The 25,000-nt window shown below is 46.0% G+C and overlaps 1 protein-coding gene across 1 annotated transcript in view; it reads right to left on the bottom strand.

The window, feature by feature from the left end:
- Positions 1-25,000, bottom strand: part of sorl1 (sortilin-related receptor, L(DLR class) A repeats containing) — a 61,984-nt gene that overhangs the window by 10,616 nt on the left and 26,368 nt on the right. The window contains exons 20-39 of the mRNA XM_048266945.1: positions 23,734-23,980; positions 22,897-23,035; positions 21,376-21,549; positions 19,901-20,014; positions 19,122-19,244; positions 18,610-18,729; positions 18,149-18,274; positions 17,839-17,949; positions 17,238-17,369; positions 16,493-16,624; positions 14,996-15,130; positions 13,039-13,191; positions 12,443-12,607; positions 5,160-5,210; positions 4,545-4,671; positions 3,653-3,822; positions 2,422-2,534; positions 1,806-1,910; positions 1,425-1,491; positions 305-567 (exon numbers count right to left, since the gene is read on the bottom strand). Of these exons, the coding sequence (XP_048122902.1) occupies positions 305-567; positions 1,425-1,491; positions 1,806-1,910; positions 2,422-2,534; positions 3,653-3,822; positions 4,545-4,671; positions 5,160-5,210; positions 12,443-12,607; positions 13,039-13,191; positions 14,996-15,130; positions 16,493-16,624; positions 17,238-17,369; positions 17,839-17,949; positions 18,149-18,274; positions 18,610-18,729; positions 19,122-19,244; positions 19,901-20,014; positions 21,376-21,549; positions 22,897-23,035; positions 23,734-23,980 (2,767 nt within the window). The remainder of the gene's footprint in view (positions 1-304; positions 568-1,424; positions 1,492-1,805; positions 1,911-2,421; positions 2,535-3,652; positions 3,823-4,544; positions 4,672-5,159; positions 5,211-12,442; positions 12,608-13,038; positions 13,192-14,995; positions 15,131-16,492; positions 16,625-17,237; positions 17,370-17,838; positions 17,950-18,148; positions 18,275-18,609; positions 18,730-19,121; positions 19,245-19,900; positions 20,015-21,375; positions 21,550-22,896; positions 23,036-23,733; positions 23,981-25,000) is intronic.

The raw sequence follows: 25,000 nt of genomic DNA, 5'->3' as shown, positions 1-25,000 counted from the left end.
TAAACAGACTCACAGAGAGATGGCTATACTTTTTTTCCCAAAGTAGTTCTATAGTTGTGTATAATTATGTAATACCTCTATAATATCCTTGCCCTCAGTAGCAATCCTATAGTACAATCCTATAGTACTTCTATAGTATGTCCTGAAATACTACAAGATTCCTATAATATTTTTAGTATTCCTATAAGACCCAAAATACAACTAATACTATTCCTATATATACAGCTCTTTACTGTATCCTCTGACCAACCCTACTGACCTCATACTGGGCCTCGTAGTTGAAGGCTAGACTCATGGTACTGACCTCATACTGGGCCTCGTAGCTGAAGGCCAGACTCATGGTACTGACCTCATACTGGGCCTCGTAGCTGAAGGCCAGACTCATGGTACTGACCTCATACTGGGCCTCGTAGCTGAAGGCCAGACTCATGGTACTGACCTCATACTGGGCCTCGTAGCTGAAGGCCAGACTCATGGTACTGACCTCATACTGGGCCTCATAGCTGAAGGCCAGACTCATGGTGTTCTCGGTAACCGTGCCCAGTTCCACAGTGGGAGTCGGCAGAGCTGGAGGAGGAAGAGAAGCGTGATGATTAACAACAGGACAAACTATCTACTGCTCTCTATAACACGGATTAACAACAGGACAAACTATCTACTGCTCTCTACTGTAAAACAGAGATTAACAACAGGACAAACTATCTACTGCTCTCTATAACACGGATTAACAACAGGACAAACTATCTACTGCTCTCTATAACACGGATTAACAACAGGACAAACTATCTACTGCTCTCTAAAACACGGATTAACAACAGGACAAACTATCTACTGCTCTCTAAAACATGGATTAACAACAGGACAAACTATCTACTGCTCTCTAAAACACGGATTAACAACAGGACAAACTATCTACTGCTCTCTACTGTAAAACAGAGATTAACAACAGGACAAACTATCTACTGCTCTCTATAACACGGATTAACAACAGGACAAACTATCTACTGCTCTCTAAAACACGGATTAACAACAGGACAAACTATCTACTGCTCTCTACTGTAAAACAGAGATTAACAACAGGACAAACTATCTACTGGTCTCTATAACACGGATTAACAACAGGACAAACTATCTACTGGTCTCTATAACACGGATTAACAACAGGACAAACTATATATTGCCCTCTATAACATGGATTAACAACAGGACAAACTATCTACTGCTCTCTATAACAAGGATTAACAACAGGACAAACTATCTACTGCTCTCTATAACACGGATTAACAACAGGACAAACTATCTACTGCTCTCTAAAACACGGATTGATGGAGTGTGTACTTCTGTCACACAACAGGAAAACTAGTGTATCTAGGAACAAAGCATGTCCAGTAAGGACTATGGATGCAGTAAGAGCTTCGTCTCACCTTTCTGAGGGACGATGGATTTCAGTGCAGTCCAATTTCCCACTCCCCGCCCGGTGACCGCAGCTGCCTGTGTGGAGTCACAGTCAGTCCAGTTAAAATGGGGTCACTCTGCACACTCCCCACACACACCCAGACACGTGAAGAGGTGGCCCAAACAGACTGAACACAGTCTAGTTAATGAGGAAGGTTTCTATCACAACTTCACGTATCCCATAAATATATTGGACTGCAGTTTCACACCAATATGCTTGAAAAGCGCTACATAAACACCATGTGTTGTTGTTGTTGTTATAGTAATGAGGATGGTTATAGCTAAGCATGCAGCCTCCTCTGCGGCAGGACTCCTGTTGGACTGGTGAGATGGGAAGATGAAGCACCCACCCTGAACCTGTAGAGGGCGCTAGGCTCCAGGTTTTTCACTTCCGTGCTGATGCCAGTGCAGCGCTGAGAGAACCACTCAGGACTGCCCTTCTTGCTGTACTCAACCTACAACCTACACACACGCACACACACACACACACACACACACACACGCGCACACACACACACGTGCGCGCACACATGCACACACACACACACACACACACACACACACACACATATACACACACACATGCGCACACACACACACACACACACACACACACAATGATATACACACACGCACGCGCACGCACACGCACACACACAATGATATACACGCAGGTAGCCCCTTGTTTCATTGACTACACACTAATACACACACAAACACTAAATGCCTTCCAACAACATCATACTGTACACTGGGGATCAATAAAGTATCTATCTACACACACACAGTACAAAGTGTGGCTATGATGGGACCAATTTATATTTCAGCATTCAGCATACAATCTACATGCACCCCATATATTCCACACATATATGGAGAAAATATTTCAAAATATATATTAGCACATAAAATAAGGCTGATAGGACATGTGGTTTTACATGTGCGCTTCAGCTCTCGGTCACTTACGAGGTACTCGCGGATGAGGCCGTGGGACTCGGCAGGAGGGCCCCAGGACACCAGCACGGTCCCGTCCTCGGCCTTAACGCACGCCAGCTGCAGCTTCTCCGGAGGGTCAGGGACTGCGGCACAAACCCAGACCACCGCACCGTTAAGAGACAGCAAACCCAGACCACCGCACAGTTAAGAGACAGCAAACCCAGACCACAGCATCGTTAACTCATTGAATGCCAAGCTGTTTTCGGGGGCTTTGTCCTAGAGTGCCAGCAATCTAGACCATTGTTGATGATTTTTGTACAGCCACAGCATATTCTGTGTTATAGCTATGAACACATACAATGGCTCATTTAAAAGGTGAGACTTTAAGCTCTCGGTGGGTGCAAACCGTATATTTCTACACGCCTCTGTTCCTGAGAAATCCCAAGCTAAACAGTGGCTAGTTTTCATCAAAATCGCTGTTTTTTTTTTTAGAAATGGAGATATAACGTCTTTCATGAAATATGTGTTGCCTGTTACTTACTTGTGTAAATTTTCCAGGAAGTGATCAGCTTAGACCTGGCGAGACTGCCACCCTAGTGATAGACCCACAAAAATGGCCTGGTTTTGACCTGACGCGGCATGCGTCACTGATTCGACCCAAAGCGCAACCGAAGCTATGATAAAATGTCCAGATAAAATGTCCAGATTGTGCGTTTTCATGAGTTTTCGATCGTCAAATATTTCAATTCCATTAATCACAAAGTTCCCAAAATCACATATAAGGTGTGTTAGAGTGTCTAGTTTCCGTAATTTAAAAGCTAAAAACGTAATATTACGTTTTTTTGGCACTCAACGAAGGGGAAGGAAAACGCATTATTTACGTTTTTGGCACTCAATGAGTTAAGAGACAGCAAACCCAGACCACCGGACAGTTAAGAGACAACCAAACGAGTTTGAGTGTGGACAGCTTAAACCCAGCTAGACACAGCTAACGTAACGTACATCAGTACATTCACCCCAGGTGAAAGGAGACAAACAGTGCTCTGTCAGTGTGTGAGAGAGTGAGTATGTGTGTGCATATGTGCGTGTGTGTGTGTGTGTGAGTAAGTGAGTGTAAGTGCGTAAGTGCGCATGTGTGAGTAAGTGTGTGTGTGTGTGTGTATGTGTGTGTGTGTGTGTGTGTGTGTGTGTGTGTGTGTGTGTGTGAGTAAGTGAGTGAGTGCGTGTGAGTAAGTGTGTGTGTGTGTATATAGCCACTTACATCCCTCAGGCGTGCGTATGGTGATGAGTTCGTTGGTCTTGTGCTGCTTGCTGAGACACTGTGTCTGCACCTTGACCTGATACGTGGTGTCCGGCTTAAGCACCGTCAGCGTGTACACGCTCTTATTGCTGTGGGTGTCCATCAGACTCCACTGCTGGGCCCCAACCAGCCTGCACACACACACACACACACACACACATACACATACACATACACATACACATACACATACACATACACACACACACACATACATACATACACATACACACACACACACATCCATAACAGATTTTTTTGCTCACATACTTAACACACTGTTGTAACATCTGAAGCGTCAAAATCTCTATAAGCTATACTACATGCTTGTGTGGTATTATTTCCATAGATTTGGAAATACCTATTAAATTAATATTTAATATTAAAGGTGCTGTAGCGATGCTGGGTAATGTCACTTCTGTTGACTTTCAAACAAAACAGAGAGCTAGCTCGCTACTTCCTCCCCCTCCCTCCCGTGCTGCTCCCGTGCAATTGAAACTCTCCTAAACGCGCATCTCTTCTGTGATTTGCTGGAACAGTTTGTTATGTTTTTATGGGCTAGGTTTGCCCAGGTTGTTTTTGTTGCCGTTTTTGGATCCTGGGCTGTCCACAGAGATCGCGTTTTTTTACAGTGTATTCAGGACATAGACAGCTAGCGGTTGGTTAGGTGATGCTTGCAGTAAATGTTTTTTAGCCTAAAAAACGTGTGGCATCGCTTAGAGCACCTTTAATACTCAATAATTTTATTTATTATCAATTTTTACATTTGGACAGGGGAAGGGGGATGCAGTATGAAAAGATCCTAGAAATACTGAGTTCCTGTGTTCTGTCGTCATGGGAAATGATTGAGTACCTGTAGTACACCTGGAAGGAACAGGAAGCCAGGGGCATGTTTTTGGGTCGCGACCATGTGAGTGTGATGGCACCCGATAAGTTAGGGGTCCACTGTAGATTCCGGATCTTATAGGCCAACGACTCGTCTTCATGGTAAGAACAGAGAGAGGAGGGAAGGAGGAGAGAGAGAGAGAGAGAGAGAGAGAGAGAGAGAGTACATGAGGATGAAAATAGGTAAAAACGAAAAAGCTTGGAATTGATGTAGCTTAAATATGAATGTATTATTCAATTTCACACTATTTGGAAAAAAATACTATTCAAAAATTACATTTTTTTTACAAGTTGTAGTGATAAGAGAAGACAAACAGGATATGTGTTGATACTGGCTTAATAGCTAGTGTGTGTGTGTGTGTGTGTGCACACGAATGCGATCTGTGTGTGTGCATGTATGTGTGTGTGTGTGATATTGTGTGCCTATGTGCGTGTGTGTCCCATGTGTGTGCCGTATTATTGTTATTGTGTAAATGCCGGCGATACGTATTGCTTCTGTAATATTATTGATATTGTGTGTGTGTGTGTCTGTATGTGTGTGTGTGCCTGTATGTGTGTGTGTGTGTGTGCAAAGCTGCCACACCAGTGCAGTTGTCCTCATCACTGTGGTCAGAGCAGTCCAGGAAGCCATCACCTGTCCGTTAACCGCATACGCCTCCCGTCGGCTTTACATGGTTCGCTTCACACCAGTAAGGGGCCTTCGTGGCTGTGGACACGGACACACACACACACACACACACACACACACACACACAAGGTCCTCATCTCAGACATACTTACAAGCTGTAAGGGCCGAATGCAGCTTTGTATCCAGGTTCACATTCCTTTGTCTACCACTGGGTGGCGCATGTCTCAGGTATAAAGGTAGCAAATACAATGTTGTTGGCAGGTGTTTGACCCGGAAGCAGGTCTTTGACCGCTTGCGCGTGGAGCTTGTATTGCTACACTGATGGAAACTGCTATGGGCAGTAATGCTTTTGTCTTTGGAATAAAATGGACAATTTCTGATTTCAACGTCAATGTTGTCTACACTGCGTCGCGTTTGTTTAGCTCAGGGCAAATCAATTGGTGAAGTAGTGCTGAGCATCTGGCAGCTCAGGGCAATCAAGTGAGCGTAGTACTCGTAGCATCTAGCGCTCAGGGCAATCAAGTGAGAGTAGTACTCGTAGCATCTAGCGCTCAGGGCAATCAAGTGAGCGTAGTACTCGTAGCATCTAGCGCGTCAGCCAAGCCTTCCCCGGGCTCAGGCACCTCAGTAGTTCGGTATTAGGCAGAACTCCTTTAACATTAGTCAAAAACCCCGCATCAGTTTGGACTTGGGGCAGCCGTGGTCCACTGGTTAGCACTCTGGACTTGTAACCGGAGGGTTGCTGGTTCGAGCCCCGACCAGTGGGCCACGGCTAAAGTGTCCTTGAGCAATTAGTGTGTGCTTCACCTCACTGTGTGTACACTGTGTGCTGTGTGTGTTTCACTAATTCACAGATTGGGTTAAATGCAGAGACCAAATTTCCCTCACGGGATCAAAAGAGTATATATACTTTTATACTATATACTTATATACTTTAGTTTATAAACATTGGAGTCTTCGGCATGCATGCATGGAATTAGGAGCAGCCAAAGAGCCGTCGGTTTCCTTGTGGATTATCGTTTGGATATTACGTGGGCTTTTCTTGTGACAAGGAGTTGGTTTGATACCGAAATCAGGCCACGGAGTAAGGGACCATCCGACGACTGCACGGCGCCCAACGAAAGAGCTATATTTGTAGCGCTACAATCTTCAATGGCCATTTAAATTGTGTGCACACATACCCGGGTATAAAAACAAACACATGTGTTAAGCGCCGGCAGATTGACTGTGGAGACTTTGCGAACTTTGCGTTAGGCCTACTGACTTACAGCGAATCGTTTGATCCATTGTTTACCATGGATAGGCCTAATACTCCCGCGATTGAATAGACTGCATTGCAAGCCGCTAGTAAAAACAGCAGTGTGGTTACCGTTGGTGATCACAAGGATTCTAAACGTGTAGAATCACTTGTTGATAAATTAATCACAATGCAAGCGGACAGAAAGTCTAAGTTGGACAACGCCAGCATAATTAGAAAATCGATGCAAGGTTTTAAAAATCACAAACCACAGTTACAAAATGCTCTGAAGGAACTGATAGAAACATGTAATGATGCTAAACGTATTCATGAGTCTTTGTTGAGTTTATTGCCTGTTGATGAAAAGGAAAAACATGAAACTTGGTTTAAAGCAAAGATGATCGCTAACAATGATGTTATTTCTGAAACAAATGTTTTTGTTGCAAGGTGTTCTGAAAATGGTAATGGTGCTTTGTCAACTGTGTCACCTGAAATGTTTTAAATGCTGGTTTAAATGCAAATGGTCATGTTAGGCCTAAAGCAAATGTGGGTTTTAAAGCTGTGCATGAAAATGACAAGGGTGGGGATGGTGTAAATCAAAACGCGGGGCAGCCGTGGCCTACTGGTTAGTGCATCGGACTTGTAACCGGAGGGTTGCCGGTTCGAACCCCGACCAGTAGGCACGGCTGAAGTGCCCTTGAGCAAGGCACCTAACCCCTCACTGCTCCCCGAGCGCCGCTGTAGTTGCGGCCGGCTTCACCTCACTGTGTGTTCACTGTGTGCTGAGTGTGTTTCACTAATTCACGGATTGGGATAAATGCAGAGACCAAATTTCCCTCACGGGATCAAAAGAGTATATATATATACCTATATACTATATACTTAAACGACAGTGTGTATACTTAAACGACAGTGTGTCTAATATCAGTAGCAAACGGCACATAAAAGCAGTGTAAGATCCAGCACTTCCTCAGCTTGGATAAAGGCTGAAGTCGAGAGAGCTGCACTTGTGGTTAGAGCTGCCGCTTTGAAGAAAAGACACGCCCTTGAGGAGCAGGAACAGCAACTAAGGAGGAGAATGGAGCAGCTTGATGTAGATGCAGAGTTGACTGCATCTGCTGCTAAGTTGTCTGTGCTACAGGCTGCCGCAGTTGCTCAGCGGCACCCTCAAATTCCTATGTGGAAAAGGAAAAAAGGAAAATGCAATCAAGAAGTGTCTTAAATCCTAAATTAAAGGAATTTCAACCTCGATTATCAAATCTAACACAACATATCTCTGCCAAAGGACCGTTACCACCTAACAACCCGCTGTCACCAGAGGTGCTCAAAAGGCAAACTGAGCTGTGGTGTAGGGATGCCTCTAAACATCAGCACAACCTATGTGAGCTACAGCAAGGAACGTTGTAGGGATGCCTCTAAACATCAGCACAACCTATGTGAGCTACAGCAAGGAACGTTGTAGGGATGCCTCTAAACATCAGCACAACCTATGTGAGCTACAGCAAGGAACGTTGTAGGGATGCCTCTAAACATCAGCACAACCTACGTGAGCTACAGCAAGGAACGTTGGAACCAGCTGACTATCAGCAGCAGTTAACAACCGTGCAACGACACGAACAGCAAAGGCTTTTTACAGACCAGCCAGCCAATGTAACTCATTCCCCAGATCTACTGGCCATTATGCAAAGACAAAATGACATCATCGCTACCCTGGTTCGCCAACATCATACATCATCTCTGCCATCAAAAGAGATTCCTGTGTTCGATGGGGACCCTCTCCAGTTCAGACCGTTCACCAGAGCCTTTGAACAAGGTGTGGAAAGCAAAGTCGGAAGTGCAGACTGTCTTTATTATCTTGAGCAGTTCACCAGAGGACAGTGACAAGAGTTGGTACGTAGCTGTCAGCACATGGCGCCTGACCATGGCTACGAGGTGGCAAAGAGTCTTTTGCAGGAACACTTTGGCAATCCATATAAGGTCGCCATAGCTTATTTAAAAAAGGCATTGGCCTGGCAAGCTGTTAAGGCTGAGCATTTGAAAGCACCGCAAGACTATTCCTTGTTTTTACGTGGCTGCTGCAATGTAATGGGGGAGCTTCATTACACGCAGGAACTGGACATGCCTGTCAATATGAGGACCATTATCTCCAAGCTGCCGTTTAAGATGAGAGAGCAATGGAGAACTACAGCTCATGACATCATGGAAAGGTCTCATGACCGAGCCCACATCGATGAATTGGTCCAGTTTATCGAACGGCGTGTCAAAATCCTGTCGGACCCTCTGTTGGCAACATACAGGATTCAGCTACTGCCTCGGCACCAAGGCCTCAATCAAGGTTTAATGCACAGCCAGGGCCGTGTGGGGCCAACATTGTGGCTGCTGCTGAGGGGCGTAAAGAACAACGGTTGGGCACAGAACACACTGAGGAAGCTAAGTGCCTTTGTTGTGATCGCCGCCACCTTGTGGAGGAGTGCAACAGTTTAAAGGCAAAAGCGCACAAGGAAAGATCCTCTTCCTGAGGCAAAGGGGAGTTTGTTTTGCATGTCTACGCTGAGGCAAAGGGGAGTTTGTTTTGCATGTCTACGCTGAGGCAAAGGGGAGTTTTTTTGCATGTCTCTGGCTGAGGCAAAGGGGAGTTTGTTTTGCATGTCACAGCTGAGGCAAAGGGGAGTTTGTTTTGCATGTCTCACGCTGAGGCAAAGGGGAGTTTGTTTTGCATGTCTACAGCTGAGGCAAAGGGGAGTTTGTTTTGCATGTCTCACGCTGAGGCAAAGGGGAGTTTTTGTTTTTGCATGTCACGCTGAGGCAAAGGGGAGTTTGTTTTGCATGTCTCACAGCTGAGGCAAAGGGGAGTTTGTTTTGCATGTCACAGCTGAGGCAAGGGGGGAGTTTGTTTTGCATGTCTCACAGCTGAGGGCAAAGGGAGTTTGTTTTGCATGTCTACGCTGAGGCAAGGGGGAGTTTGTTTTGCATGTCTCACACAGCTGAACAAAAGGGGAGTTTGTTTTGCATGTGTCGCTGAGGCAAAGGGGAGTTTGTTTTGCATGTCACAGCTGAGGCAAAGGGGAGTTTGTTTTGCATGTCACGCTGAGGCAAAGGGGAGTTTGTTTTTTTTGCATGTCACGCTGAGGCAAGGGGAAGCTGAGGCAAAGGAGTTTGTTTTGCATGTCTACCTTTGAGGCAAAGGGGAGTTTGTTTTGCATGTCACGCTGAGGCAAAGGGGAGTTTGTTTTGCATGTCACGCTGAGGCAAAGGGAGTTTGTTTTGCATGTCTACGCTGAGGCAAGGGGGGAGTTTGTTTTTTTGCATGTCTACGCTGAGGCAAGGGGAGTTTGTTTTGCATGTTCACGCGCTGAGGCAAAAGGGAGTTTGTTTTGCATGTCTCACGCGTCGGCCACATGAGCAGGGACTGCGAGGAGTAAACTTTGGCATGTAAAATCTGTGGACAATCTCACCCTACTGTGCTACACATTAAAAGACAAGTGACTCAGGAACAGTTAACAGCCTCATCTGGCCAGCAACAGTCCTCTCCTCAAACATGTGGACATACAGGGGCCGGTAAGGACCAGAGTGTGCTATCCATCCTTCCTGTCAAGGTGAAGTCTTCAAAGGGAAGCCATGTAATTACAACTTATGCCTTAGGAACAAGCTTCCTGTTGCGCACAATGGGGCAAGAAAGGGTTGTCTCGGCATAGTCTTTGGCGGGTCTGGAGGTGTCTAATCTGGACAGTAATAACTATTATACTCTCCCCGAGGTATTCACACAGAAAGAAATGCCAGTCAATGAGGATAATATGATAAGGTCGGAGGATCTGGCTAAATGGCCTCATCTATCAACGGTGCGTGACGTTGACCTGTTAATTGGAGCTAATGCACCCAAGGTATTAGAACCCTGGGTGGTCATCAATAGCGATCGGAATGGCCCATATGCTATTGGGACAGTGCTGGGATGGGTGGTTAATGGCCCACTGAGTGGAAACAGTGATGAATCATTGTCCTCAGCCACAGTGAACCACATTTCTCTGCAAAAGCTTGAAGACATGCTTGTCAGTCAATACAACCATGACTTCAGTGAGAAGGCTGCAGAGGAAAGGGAAGTGTCTCGAGATGGCATCAGATTTATGGAGATCATGGAGGATTGCAGCAGTGCTGCAGGATGGAAGGTTCTGTTTGAGGTTACCCTTCAAAAAAAAAGTGACGTTTCTCTGCCCAATAACTTGGCGGTGGTGAAGTCGGGACGAGGCAGGAGGGCTAAGCAGGCACCTGCTCAGGTACAGGAGGTTGCTCAGGTAGAGGAGGTTGCTGAGGAGAGTGAGCCTAAATGTTGAGCCTGCTGCTGAGGGCAATGATGCTGCTGCTGTTGTAGCCATCAAAGAACCAGTGAAACCCGTGGCTGCCAAAGCTGCACGTGGTCGTAGAGGTAAGCAGACTGCTGCCAAAGCACTCGAGGAGGAGGCCAAGGAAAGCAAACCCAAAGTAGCGGCTTCCGAGCCGTTTGTCGGCAATGCTGAGGAGACAGTCAGTGACGCCCCGTCAAGAAAGGAAGAGGAATTTGTATGTATGGAGATATACTTACTTGTTTAGCCAGCAGAGCTGTCCATCTTGAAGTTGCAGCGTCCAAGACGGACGCCTGTATCAATGCTCTGTGGCGCTTTATAAGCGGAAGAGGGCAAGTGACTCAACTGGTGTCTGACAACGGTACAAGCTTTGTTGGGGCGAACAGAGAACTGAAGGAAGCTTTCCCAGATAGCAAGGGAAGCCAGCCCCACCACCTGGTTTGTTCGAGCCCCATGACCTCTATGGGAGGCAAAAGTGGAACAACAAGATAAGAGATGTTTGAAGGCTGGAGATATTGTGGTCATCATGGACGCTTCGGCTCCTCGTGGTTCTTGGCCACTCGCCAGAGTACTTGAAGTTTTAAGCAGGGCCTAGTACATTCTGGGAAGTTGCAGACGAAATCGAATCATTGAAAGAAATGTGACCAAACTTTGTTTAGTGTATGGGGTATAACTGTGAAGGTATCAGCTTGATTATGGTATTTTGCAACATTTTGGTTCCTTTTGTTTCATTTGTTTAAATTGTTGTGTCTGTTGGCCATCAACAATTAGGGGCCGGTGTGTGTAAGAGCCAAATGCAGCTTTGTATCCAGGTTCACATTCCTTTGTCTTACACTAGGTGGCGCATGTCTCAGGTATAAAGGTAGCAAATACAGTGTTGTTGGCAGGTGTTTGACCCGGAAGGGCAAAGGGTTTTTGACCGCTTGCGCGCAGCGCTTGTATTGCTACACTGATGGAAACTGCTATGGGCAATGTGCTGTTTTTGGAATAAATGGACAACTTCTGGATTTCAACGTCAACATTTGTCTGCGTGTGTTTGTTTAGCTCAGGGCAATCAAATGAGCGTAGTACTCGTAGCATCTAGCGCGTCAGCCAAGCCTTCCCCGGGCTCAGGCACCAGAGTAGTTCGATATTGGGCCGAACTCCTTTAGCACAAGCTACTGATACACATAGGAGTGTCAGGTGGTCAACAAGTCCACTTTCATCAAAAGTGACACAGTCTCTCAGTGCGCCTGTACAAACGTGCAATATGGGCGAGAGATATGAGAGATATTTTTAGGAAACAATTCATGACTGTAGAACAAACCTGTTTTTAAGAGCCATTTGTCGTAAAGATAATGCCAGTGCTCTGTGTTATGACAGATAATAAGTGTGTGTAGTTTACAGAGTAAAAACAAGGTACTAGCCCAGTGCACTACTGCAGGGCAGTAGGTTTCATTTCCTAATGGTTATAAAAAACGCTACGCTCCTTGCATTGTGTAAGAACATACTGTAAGGGTAAAACAGCCTTGGCCATGCAAATACATGTGTGTGTGTGTGTGTGTGTAGATGATTTTGTGGTGTGTGTAGATGATATTGTGGTGTGTGTAGATGATTCTGTGGTGTGTGTAGATGATTCTGTGGTGTGTGTGTGTGTGTGTGTGTGTGTCTGAGAGGGCACTCACGGCAGCTGAGCTCATCGGAGCCGTCCTGGCACTGGCTGGTGCCATCACAGCGCTGCCAGGCTGGGATGCAGGCGTGCGGTCGGCTGCAGGAGAACTGGCCTCTGGCGCAGGGCGAGGGGGCAGCCGGGGTGGGTGCAGCCGTCTGCGGCAGGGAGCTGTTGGAGGCTGGAGGCAGCAGACGCACACATAGGAGTGTCGGGTGATCAACATGACCAGCAGGGGGCGCTGAAGCCACTGAGCAGGTTAGCAACGAAAAGCCTGATTCTCAAAGATAGGATCACACCATCAGCCTCAGACCCAGCTAATTACTCTAAAAAATAATAGAACACCCCCCGAATTTCTGAACCTGCATATGTTTAAGACACAAATTTAAAAAAAAAAACAAATAAATATAAATGAATTACTTTCTTATACATCTCTTAACTGAAAATATGTTTCCTTTCATGTCTGGCCAATAGGTTTGAATTTCACCATATTATGTGAAAACGATGCTGCATTTAGCACGGTTTAAACTGCCAGTTGTTCTGTCAATCTGTGTGCAAGTAGGGGGTAGTGTTGTTGGCGTTGTTGTTGTTGTTGTTGGATCGCTCGTGTACCTGTGGGGCAGCCAGCCTCGTCGCTGCCGTCAGGGCAGTCACTGTAGCCGTCACACACCCAGCTGTCGATGATGCATGCACCTGAGCTACAGTGGAAGCGGTTAGGTGCACAGGAGGAGGGGCCTGGGGCAGGGGTGTGGGCGGAGCCTCCATCTGGGGACACAGAGAGAGTTTAGAACACACACACACACACACACACACACACACTGGCATACATACACAGACACACACACACACACACACACATACATACACATACACACACACACACACACACACACACACACTGGCATACATACACAGACACACACACACACACACACACACACTCACTGGCATACATACACAGACACACACACATACATACATACACACACACACACACACACACACACTGGCATACATACACAGACGCACACACACACACTGGCACACATACACACTGGCATACATACACAGGCATACATACACACTGGCATACATACACAGACACACACACACACACACACTGGCATACATACACAGACGCACACACACACACTGTATATACATACACAACAATATGTCTGCATATACATCATTCATACCACAGGTGAAGTTCAAGGTGTTTAACAGGTAGACAACAGAAAACTGATACATTATGTACTTTTTGACAGTCTGGGTCTATGACTGAAGTATTTGTTGAAATGCCAAACGCCACATGACAAAGAATAAACTAATCGTTCAAGCCACAAGCAACTGCAATCGAGTGAACCACTGGCCAGCCATGCGGTCACAGCCTGAAGGGCCATCAACACCAGGAACGATAATTGTAACGATAACGGCAAAACCACAGTTTTAAATGTTGCTCTAGTAGTTAATATGAATGACGACGTCCACACCGCATACAAGAATGATAATGAATATCGATATTGTTGGGGCTCACTTAGATAGATAGATAGAGATAACACTTTACTTGACGGGTGAGTTCATACCACATTCATAGCAGCTGTCATAAACTGCACATAAAACATTCATGACTATTTTAATGAAACATGACTCAACCATTATACTAAACCTTTCATGAATGTGGAAAACAGAAAGACGAGAACTTGTCAAAATAAAAGTCCAAAGTCGCAAAGCAGCATTGCCGTTTTTGGTCCAAACCTCTTACCTGATCATGTCACATCTGAGTCAATGGGCTGCTCCAGTGCCAAAAAGACAGAACATGGTCAAGCAAATAATTGTTGTTTCATAAAAATGTATTTGTTTTATGATGTAACCTTTGCAGATGATTTCTCATCTTTTGCTACTGGGAATGTCCAACCGTTCTAGGTTACACAAATACGGGTCAGCTGAATGTAGGCTAGTTTACATCCCAGTGTTAAACTCAGTGATTACGAATACTTCACAACTTGTATAGTAAAGTGACATTCTATGTAGACTTCATAAGATATTCCTGAAATATTTACAAAGGCTGAAGTGATTAAATTAATGGTATCCAGGTTACACAAATACGATGCTGGACTTTTATTTTGACAAGTTGTCGTCATTCTGTCTTCCACATTCATGAAATGTTTGGTATTAATGTTGAGTCATGTCCCATGAAACAGTCATGAATGCTTTATGTGCAGTTTATGACAGCTGCTATGAATGTGTCATGAACTCACCCGTCAAGTAAAGTGTTACCTAGATAGATAGATAGATAGATAGATAGATAGATAGATAGATAGATAGATAGAAACTTCAAGAAAAAATAAAGATAAAAAATAAAGAAAAAAAGCTGACAGCCAATCAGAATCCATTGTTTTTTAGACACATTCTTCAACATGTCTTCAACAAATCTTCATTTGGTCATTGGTCAGTGCTCATATCGTATAATAATGCTCATATCGTTGTAATTACAGTTATCGTTGCCGGTGTCGTGAACGGCCCTTAACTCTTTTGTCTTTGAGATAGCGAGCGGGTGACGTCTGACCTGTGCACTGAGCCTCATCTGACCAGTCTCCGCAGTCATTCTCTCCGTCGCACTTCCACCAGCTGGGCACGCAGCGTCCGTTCTTACACTCGTACTGGAAGTAGCGTGAGCAGCCGGGGGAGTCCGTGGACGATGCTGGGTAAACAGAGAGGAGCGTGTATTAACACAAGGAATTCTATTACATATTATATAGAACGTATATACACAACGTATATACATAACGTTTCTTGGCGTTTTAAGCCCCCAACGTTGTCTTCAAGGCAGAGCTGCCTGGAAGGCGCTAGGGTTAGGCATGGGTTAAGGTTAGGTGCCTTTAAGTCAACGGTGGCAGCGCTGCCTGGAAGACGAAGTTTGGGGCTTAAAACACCAATGAGCTAACATAACAGAACATTAACAGCCCGGCGTCTCCATGGATGAGGCTGGGTAAACACCAAGAGGAGCGTGTCTTTACCTGAGGAATTCTATTAAATATTACATATGACATAACATAGCATAGCATAGCATAATATATTAACAGCCAGGCGTCCTTGTGGATACGACTGGGTGAACGCAGAGAGGAGCGTATCTTTACCAGAGTCAGATAGTCAAAGGAACCCCCGCACACTGACATCATTTACTGATTTTGATCTTAAGAGCGAATTACTGAACCTCTTCACTCTTAACAAGAAAATGAGAAGATGATTCCAATGTGGACTTTTATACTTTCATGTTCCTGCAACCCACCAGCATCTGGCAACGTGAAGTGGCTGGGCACCAGGATTTCACCTAAAGCTCATCAAAACCAGCACATCATATCTCTTTATGCTTAAGCTCATTAAAACCAGCACATCATATCCCTTTATGCTTAAGCTCATTAAAACCAGCACATCATATCTCTTTATGCTTAAGCTCATTAAAACCAGCACATCATATCTCTTTATGCTTAAGATCATTAAAACCAGCACATCATATGTCTTTATGCTTAAGCTCATTAAAACCAGCACATCATATCCCTTTATGCTTAAGCTCATTAAAACCAGCACATCATATCCCTTTATGCTTAAGCTCATTAAAACCAGCACATCATATCTCTTTATGCTTAAGCTCATTAAAACCAGCACATCATATCCCTTTATGCTTAAGCTCTTTATGCGTGTCTGGAGTCTTGGCTTTTGAAAGAAAGAAAGACAAAAAAAAAAAAAGACAAAACAAAGTTGCAAAAAAATATGCTAATATTATTAGAATTATTATTATATATGCTTAATATTATTAGAGAGACATGAGATTGGAGAGGAGGAAGTGGACGAGGAAGATAGAATAACTGGATAGACACCATATGAAAACCATATGAGCATCTCCAAACTCAATCAGTGAAAAATGTCTACATTTCAACTTCCATCAATGTAAAGCCTTTTCAGCTTCAATTCAATTTAAAGATATTTCAAGTTATATCACTGAAAAGCCCTGGGGGGAGAAGACCACCCCCCCTCCCACACAGACACACACACACACACTCACCACAGTTGGCCTCATCAGAATAGTCTCCACAGTCGTTCATGCCATCACACTTCCAGTCCAGACTCACACACCCCCCGTTGGTGCATTGGAAGTTGTACTCATCACACGTCTTCTCAAACTCAGGCTGGTTGGCTGAAAGAGAACATATATGTACCAACATCAAACACTGCACAAGAGAACATATATGTACCAACATCAAACACTAACATCAAAAACTGCACAAGAGAACATATATGTACCAACATCAAACACTGCACAAGAGAACATATATGTACCAACATCAAACACTGCACAAGAGAACATATACTGTATGTACCAACATCACACTGCACAAGAGAACATACCAGCCAACATCACACTGCACAAGAGAACATACCAACATACATCAAACACTGAACATCTTTAAAGAGTAATGCACCTTGTAAAGCTTGACTCAGACATTAGTTGGAGTTTAACATAAAATACAAATATTTTTTTTAAGGTGACTCCATCTAGGCTTTACTAGCTTTACTAATAATTCAACCTTAAAAATATATATTTTTTTAATTCAAGTGGTAAAACATGACTGTTTACACTAGCTATCTGAACTATAGGGCTTATCCAGGCCGTGAGTGTAGGCTAGCATGCCTATGAACTATAGGGCTTATCCAGGGCCTGAGTGTAGGCTAGCATGCCTATGAACTATAGGGCTTATCCAGGTCATGTGGGGATGTGTGGGCCGTGAGTGTGATGCAGTGGGACTCACAGCAGCCAGCGTATTCGGGGTCCTCATCAGAGTTGTCCGCACAGTGCCTGATTCCATCACACACCAGGGACTGGAACAGACACTGAGCTCGGTTCTTACAGACAAACTCCATGTAGCGCGTGCACAGAGGGTCTACAGAGAGGGAGGGAGAGAGAGAGAGGGAGGGAGAGAGAAGAGAGGAGAGGGAGAGAGGGAGGGAGAGATTAGAGGGAAGAGAGAAGAGAGAGGAGAGAGAGAGAGAGAGAGAGAGAGAGAGAGAGAGAGAGAGAGAGAGAGGGAGAGAAGAGAGGGAAGAGAGAAGAGAGAGAGAGACAGAGAGGGAGGGAGAGAGGGAGAGAAGAGAGGAGAGGGAAGAGAGAGAGAGAGAGACAGAGAGAGACAGAGAGGGAGGGAGAGAGGGAGAGACAAGAACACATCTTCCATTAGTTCAGTGAAATAAGAAGTTGTGCATGCAGACACCATATATGGGCATAATGATTCTACATATGATTTGTCTTCTTCTTCTGTCAGTTTCCTGTTTTAAGAGCAAGAGGGAGGTGCAGCAGCACAGAGGAGTGGACTATGTAGATCAGCATGTATTTAGGGCACGCAGGGCACTGACCACATTGTTGCTCATCAGCGCCCCCTGGACAGTCCTCTACGCCATCGCAGTGTGCATTGGCGGGCAGGCACGTGCCATTGGAGCAAAGGAAGCCATTGCAGCGCTGGCCCTCTGTAGGAAACAACAGAGCAATCATTGGCATCACACACACACCCTATATGTGTTCAGTCCACAGCACTGTGGAGTACAGAAAGGGAGGGAGGAAGAGAGGAAGGAGGGGGAGGAGGGGGGAGAAGAAAGGGGAGGAAGGAGGAGGGAGGAGGGGGGGGAGAGAAGAAAGGGGGGAGGAAGGGAGGGGGTTGAGACTGACTGCACTGAGAAGGATCCTCGTCCGAGCTGTCCTGGCAGTCGTCGTCCCCGTCACACACCCACTTCTGGGGGATGCAGTGGCCCGTGTGGCACTGGAAGCTGCCGCTCTCGCACGTGTGGAGGCCCACTGGGGGGGGGGAGAGAGAGAGAGAGAGAGAGAGAGAGAGAGAGAGAGAGAGAGAGAGAGAGAGAGAACCAAATGTTTAAATTGCATCCATGTGTTGTATTGCATCATGCAAGCTGGTAGTTCAGTTCAATTCAATTTACAATTAAATGAAAAACAGACATGCTTGACTGACAGGATGCACCCTTGAGTTTAATACATCGACTAGACAGCAGAAGCATCCCAAATCCACTGCTCTGCTCTACAAACACTGAGAGCATCATATGCTAATATAGCAGGTACGAGGGCCCTTCGCTCCAGTTGGGAGAGAGAGGGTCAAGTTGAGAGGCGGCTCACACCTGTGCAGTTGGCCTCATCTGACCAGTCCCGACAGTCGTTGTCGCCATCACAGCGCCAGGCGTCACGAATGCACACACCTCTCGCACAGGTAAACTCTCCAGGCCCACACTGATGGCTCTCTATGAGAAAACAAACAAACAAACACAAACACACACACAAAGTTATGGTCTTCGGTGTGAAACTTTACCACACAAAGTTGGGAATAAGACTTAGTATGGGGACAGAATTGCAGCATCCCATAATGCCTCTGCTACTGACTCCAACCTTACTTGCCCCGACAGTGAGCATCACAAGATGCCTTTGTACACACATTATTCAAGTCATGCTGACACACCACTGTAACTAAACAATGTCTGTGCCATGGCAGGTGTTACGGTAAGCACACTGTGCATATGAAGTAGTGCAGTAATACATGTGTGTATCCTACTCTGCCTGCAGTATGCTTCGCACTGCACATGCTTGCATCCATGGCAAAGACATGGCGCTATCCATGAAGTGCGTGGCGACATACCACAGTGCTCTTCATCACTGTTGTCCCCACAGTCGTCCTCGTGGTCACACTTGAAGGCCAGAGGGATGCAGGAGCCCGAGGCAGCACAGCGGAACTGCACCGCTGGGTCACAGATGGTAGTGGCTACAGAGAGAGACAGACACAGAGAGAGGCATATACAGCGTACTGTATGATCTATACTACATTTAGAGGCATACTGTATGATCTATACTACATTTAGAGGCATAGTGTATGATCTATACTTTAGAGGCATACTGTATGATCTATACTACATTTAGAGGCATAGTGTATGATCTATACTACATTTAGAGGCATACTGTATGATCTATACTTTAGAGGCATAGTGTATGATCTATACTACATTTAGAGGCATAGTGTATGATTTATACTTTAGAGGCATAGTGTATGATCTATAATACATTTAGAGGCATACTGTATGATCTATACTACATTTAGAGGCACTACATTTTGAGGCATAGTGTATGATCTATATTATACTGTATTTAGAGGCATAGTGTATGATCTATCTATATTTGATTTGATCCTATTTCAACATCAAGCTTCCTTGATGATGATGATGATGATGATGATGGCTCTGTTCTGTTCTTGTTATTGTCCCTCTCCTCTCCAGTACTATCTATGTGTCTGGTCATGCAATCAATGCATTAGAGAGAGAGAGAGAGAGAGAGAGAGAGGAGGAGAGAGAGAGGGAGAGATGCCAAGGGAGGGAGAGAGAGACCAGGTTTGACCAGGTGCGCTGCCCTGCGGTCAGCACTCACGGCAGTCTTGCTCGTCGCTCATGTCTCCACAGTCGTTGTCGCTGTCGCACTTCCAGATGCTGCTGATGCACTTGCCGTTGGAGCAGCGGTACTGGTTGGGCTGACAGGTGTGCTCTACGCCACACACACACACACACACACACACACACACACCACGCCCAGAGAGGGGCGAGAGAGAGAGAGAGAGAGAGAGAGAGAGAGAGGGGAGAGAGAGAGAGAGAGAGAGAGAGAGGGAGAGAGAGAGAGAGGGTAAAAGAGAGAAAGAAAAAGAGAGAACGGGAGAATGGTTGAGTGTAAACATCAAGGTTTCTCACACAAAAAGACTGCAGCAGCTTAGCCACACACATCCCGATCACTACATACGTACAGTATAGTTAATGCACTACCTATACAGGAAAAAGTGACACTCAGTTACTGGGCACTTACTATCACTGACAGACCATTTTTAGATGCACAGCATAGCATGCAGCAATCATGTATAAGAAAGATCACCCTTGTTATACTGTAGTAGTCAATGTGTGCATCCTTTGGATTCCCTTTCTAGAGTCCAGGGGCCTATTGCACAAAAGCAGAATTAAGACATCCGGGATAAGTTACTGAGCTGCGCTCAATGAATCCAAAACAAGAGCGTACAGGCTTAATTGGTTGCACAACGAGCAAGCCAGGATGAGCAGACACGGCTTCATCAAGCCAGGTGAAACCTATCCTGGATAAGTGCACGCTCACGGCTCACTCAAATAGACCCCGCCACCATCACAGATTCACTGATTCACCATGGCAACTAGCGGCTTCATTGCTTCTTCTACGGTGTGAAGTAGGTAGATAGCCCTTTCACAATAGCAACAAACAGCAACACGTCTGTTTAGGAGAATATTGCAGCTAGTGCCGCGACCACCACGCGCAAAATGGTTAGGCACTCCCGTGACGTCACATTGTCGCATGACAGGTCAGGAATGGCGAAGTATAAAAAGTTAATTAATGATCACAAACGTTTAAATAATGACAGTGGGTCTAGGTATATGTGATAACAATGTGTAGTGGGCAGTGGAATAACTATTGGTTTCCGTTTGTGGTGACTGCTGACTGAGATAAGGGATGAGATTAAATAGATTCTGGAACTTAGCCTGGTCTAGAGCAGGCTAGCTCCACAGAATAAATCGCCATGGTAACTTATACCATAACATATCCTGCTGCCCCCTATCCCGCTTTTATGCAACTGGATCACGGATAAATTGAGCCAGGATAACCAAGATATCCCGGCTTAATCCCTTATCCTAGTTTTGTGCAATAGGCCCCAGCTCTACACTGTCTGTGTGTGGATGCGGTCAGGAGCGCCGCTAGAAAATTTGGGCCCCTATGACCCAAGACAATAATTCTGAGCCCCTCCGGTAATATATAGTATAGGGCTCTCTGGGGGCCAGTGCTGGGCCCTTAGCATCGTCCCAACTCCCCTGGACGCGGCACACTGGACTCACCTTGTTTGACGCAGGTGTTGTTGTGGCGCTGGTACCCGTGCGGGCATTGGCACTGGAGCTCGCCAGAGGGCAGGGTGGTGGTGGGGGTGCCCTCGGGGCACACGCAGGCATGGCCCTGCCCAGGCTGGGGCAAGCAGAGCAAGGAGCAGGGCTGGTCCACACACGCGTTACTGCCTGAGGAGGCGTGAAGCAGGCAGGACAATGTATTACCCGTTACCTAGATTACTTTTCATTTATCACCATAAAGAAATATGATCTCTCTATCTTAACATTATCACATAATCTTAACAATATCTTTGTAAAGCAAGTGTCAGGTTCAGATGATATGTTATTGTGCTATATAGCTGTAAGCAAAGATTATACATGGCGGAGCAAGATAGTTTGTCGTAGTTTATGTCCATGGGCGCAAAATGGGGATAGAGGCGTGTAGTTGACACATGTCCGTGTCTGCATATAGAGGCGTGTCGTTGACACATGTCCGTGTCTGCATATAGAGGCGTGTCGTTGACACATGTCCATAGGGGGATAGAGGCGTGTCGTTGACACATGTCCATAGGGGGATAGAGGCGTGTCGTTGACACATGTCCGTGTCTGCATATAGAGGCGTGTCGTTGACACATGTCCATAGGGGGATAGAGGCGTGTCGTTGACACATGTCCGTGTCTGCATATAGAGGCGTGTCGTTGACACATGTCCATAGGGGGATAGAGGCGTGTCGTTGACACATGTCCATAGACTTGAATGGAGCAGTGTCGCTGCCTCTGCTCTGCATAAAGCGTGTGATCCAGGTTCCCGGAAGTGGCTCCTGATGAAATATCTTGCTCAGCCTATGTATAATCTTTGCTGTAAGTTCTTCTGTTGTAATGTCGTGAATCTCTCTCATTCCTCGAATTATCACATTATTTAAAAGTCTTTGTAGCAACGCTACGGAGGGGCAAATGTGGTATAATTTTTTGAATAGGTTTCTCATTTCCTGAAATGTTTAGTGTAACCGTGCATATGTGCTCTGAGGATATGGTTCCCTTTATTCTTCTGTGTCCCTGAAGTCTCCCTCTGTGGACATTTCCAGAGAGTGAGAAGACCGTTTGCTGTAGGGTGTCTGATTTTCTTCCCCCTAAGTGATTGTCTTCACCCCAAGGACACAAACATACCTAGGCCCTTAGAAGGTTAACACAAGGACACAAACATAGCCTAAGCCCTTAGAAGGTCAGGGGGTTTTGTAGCATCCTTATTTCCGTTAATACTAATATTGGTTGGATGGATCATTTTTAGATAGATATATAGATAGATAGATACTTTATTGATCCCCAAGGGGAAATTCAAGAATTTTAGGGGTAAGTATCTTGTGAATTTCCGTGTGTGTGTTTAGGGTATAAGAACCGACTTCAACTATAGATATGTGGGATTGTTACTTGACATTTACTGTGGGTAACATTCTCCCAGTATGGAGAATAAAGCTGCAGTCTCACACGTTTTGACCACGCAGGCCCCAAGTGAAATGACATCAGCACGACCTCTGACCTCTTGTCTTGCCCTTGTAGAAGATCTTGAGGTCCATGACCCCCGTGAGGCTTCCCACCAGGAGCTCACTGTCTGGTGAGCCTGCCTTCGGAGCCTTGAAGATGCCCATCCTGGACCAGTCGTCCCAGTACAGATCATTCTGGAAGCAATCACACACACTCACCATTAACTCCTATCAAACACCTCTCCAATACCCCAACACCCACCATTAACTCCCATCAAACACCTCTCCAATACCCCAACACCAGGGATTACTTTTACTAAAGTTTAACAGTTCTAAAGCTTATTTAGCCCTTGAGACAGTAAAAGTGTACAATTACAGCATTGGGCACAGAATCTCTAACATCATAGGGAACTGCTGAGGTACAGTATCTCTTGCCTGAGTTGCTTTGGGCAGAGTGTGTTAGCACTGGTGCTCTGGCAGTGTGCTGCAGCATGGTGTAGTGTGTGTGGTGCTGTGTGGTGCTGTGTGGTGTGTGTGGTGCTGTGTGGTGCTGTGTGGTGTGTGTGGTGTGTGTGGTGCTGTGTGGTGCTGTGTGGTGCTGTGTGGTGCTGTGTGGTGCTGTGCTGTGTGGTGCTGTGTAGTGTGTGTGGTGCTGTGCTGTGTGGTGCTGTGTAGTGTGTGTGGTGCTGTGCTGTGTGGTGCTGTGTGTTGTGTGTGGTGCTGTGTGGTGCTGTGTGGTGCTGTGTGTGGTGTGTGTGTGTGGTGTGTGTGGTGTGTGTGGTGCTGTGTAGTGCTGTGCTGTGTGGTGCTGTGTGGTGCTGTGTGGTGCTGTGTGGTGCTGTGTTGTGTGGTCCTATGTGGTGTGTGTGTGTTCCGGTGCTTTGCGCGCGTACCTTGAATACGGCGATGGCGTAGGGGTGAGGAAGGCCCTCCATCAGGACGCTGCGTTGGCCTCCGCTGAAGTCCGCCCTCTCGATGCGATCGCCGTACGCCTCGGTCCAGTATAGCCAGTGGTCGTCGGCGGTGATCCCGTTGGGCCAGCGCACGCCCTCAGACACAATGCAGGACACGTTGGAGCCGTCCATCCAGCTCCGGTAGACCCCGGCGGCACGGTCCCCCCAGTCCGTCCAGAACATCAGGCTGAGGACAGACAGACCGGCGTTTAGGGCAGTGGTTCTCAACGGTGTGCCGTGATGCGTTTAGGGCAGTGGTTCTCAACGGCGTGCCGTGATGCGTTTAAGGCAGTGGTTCTCAGCAGTGTGCCGTGATGCGTTTAGGGCAGTGGTTCTCAACGGTGTGCCGTGATTTTGTGGAATTTTGAGGAACCCAATGCTTTTTTATACAGGCTGATCAAATTGACTAAAAGGCTATAAATGCATCCATGACACAGCCTCTTAATTAAAAAGCTCATCATGCATGCATATGCCCATCACTGTGGTCTTAGTACATGAACACTGCATAGAAAAATGATGGGCATTTGAATGACCGGTGCTGTTACAGCCTATAATAATGTGTGTGCATTCTTTACAATCAGTAACCATAAGTCGTATAAGTATATATACGTATATAAGTATATATGCTCTTTTGATCCCGTGAGGGAAATTTGGTTTCTGCATTTATCCCAATCCGTGAATTAGTGAAACACACTCAGCACACAGTGAACATACAGTGAGGTAAAGCACACACTAATCCCGACGCAGTGAGCTGCCTGCTACAGCGGCGCTCGGGGAGCAGTGAGGTGCCTTGCTCAAGGGCACTTCAGCCGTTCCTACTGGTCGGGGTTCGAACCGGCTACCCTCCGGTCCGAAGTCCGAAGCCCTAACCTGTAGGCCACGGCTGCCCCAAGTTGTGTGTGCCTTAGCATTTTGGTTTGACCCTTGGTGTGCGCTGTACTCTTGGTCTAGGTCAAAACTACCCAGGTATTAAAAACAGCGTGCAGGGACAGTTTAGTTACCTCAAGCCTCATTTCAACCATGTACTATGTTTCACATTTCACCAGTCAAATTAGGAGTTAAACAAAATAATCGTCTGCGCCCTCCATGTAAGCCTTGGTGAAACTAAACGCTTCTATTTATTTCATGGTCCAAGACTAAAGGCACACTCGCTCTGCTGACGATAACTATGCAATAACGTCCACACTATGATGATAACTATGCGATA

Source organism: Alosa alosa, chromosome 16 (genome assembly GCF_017589495.1).
Source record: "Alosa alosa isolate M-15738 ecotype Scorff River chromosome 16, AALO_Geno_1.1, whole genome shotgun sequence".
NCBI lineage: Eukaryota > Metazoa > Chordata > Actinopteri > Clupeiformes > Clupeidae > Alosa > Alosa alosa.
The sequence above is the reverse complement of the archived record's forward strand: the minus strand, read 5'-3'. Positions and strand labels throughout refer to the sequence as shown.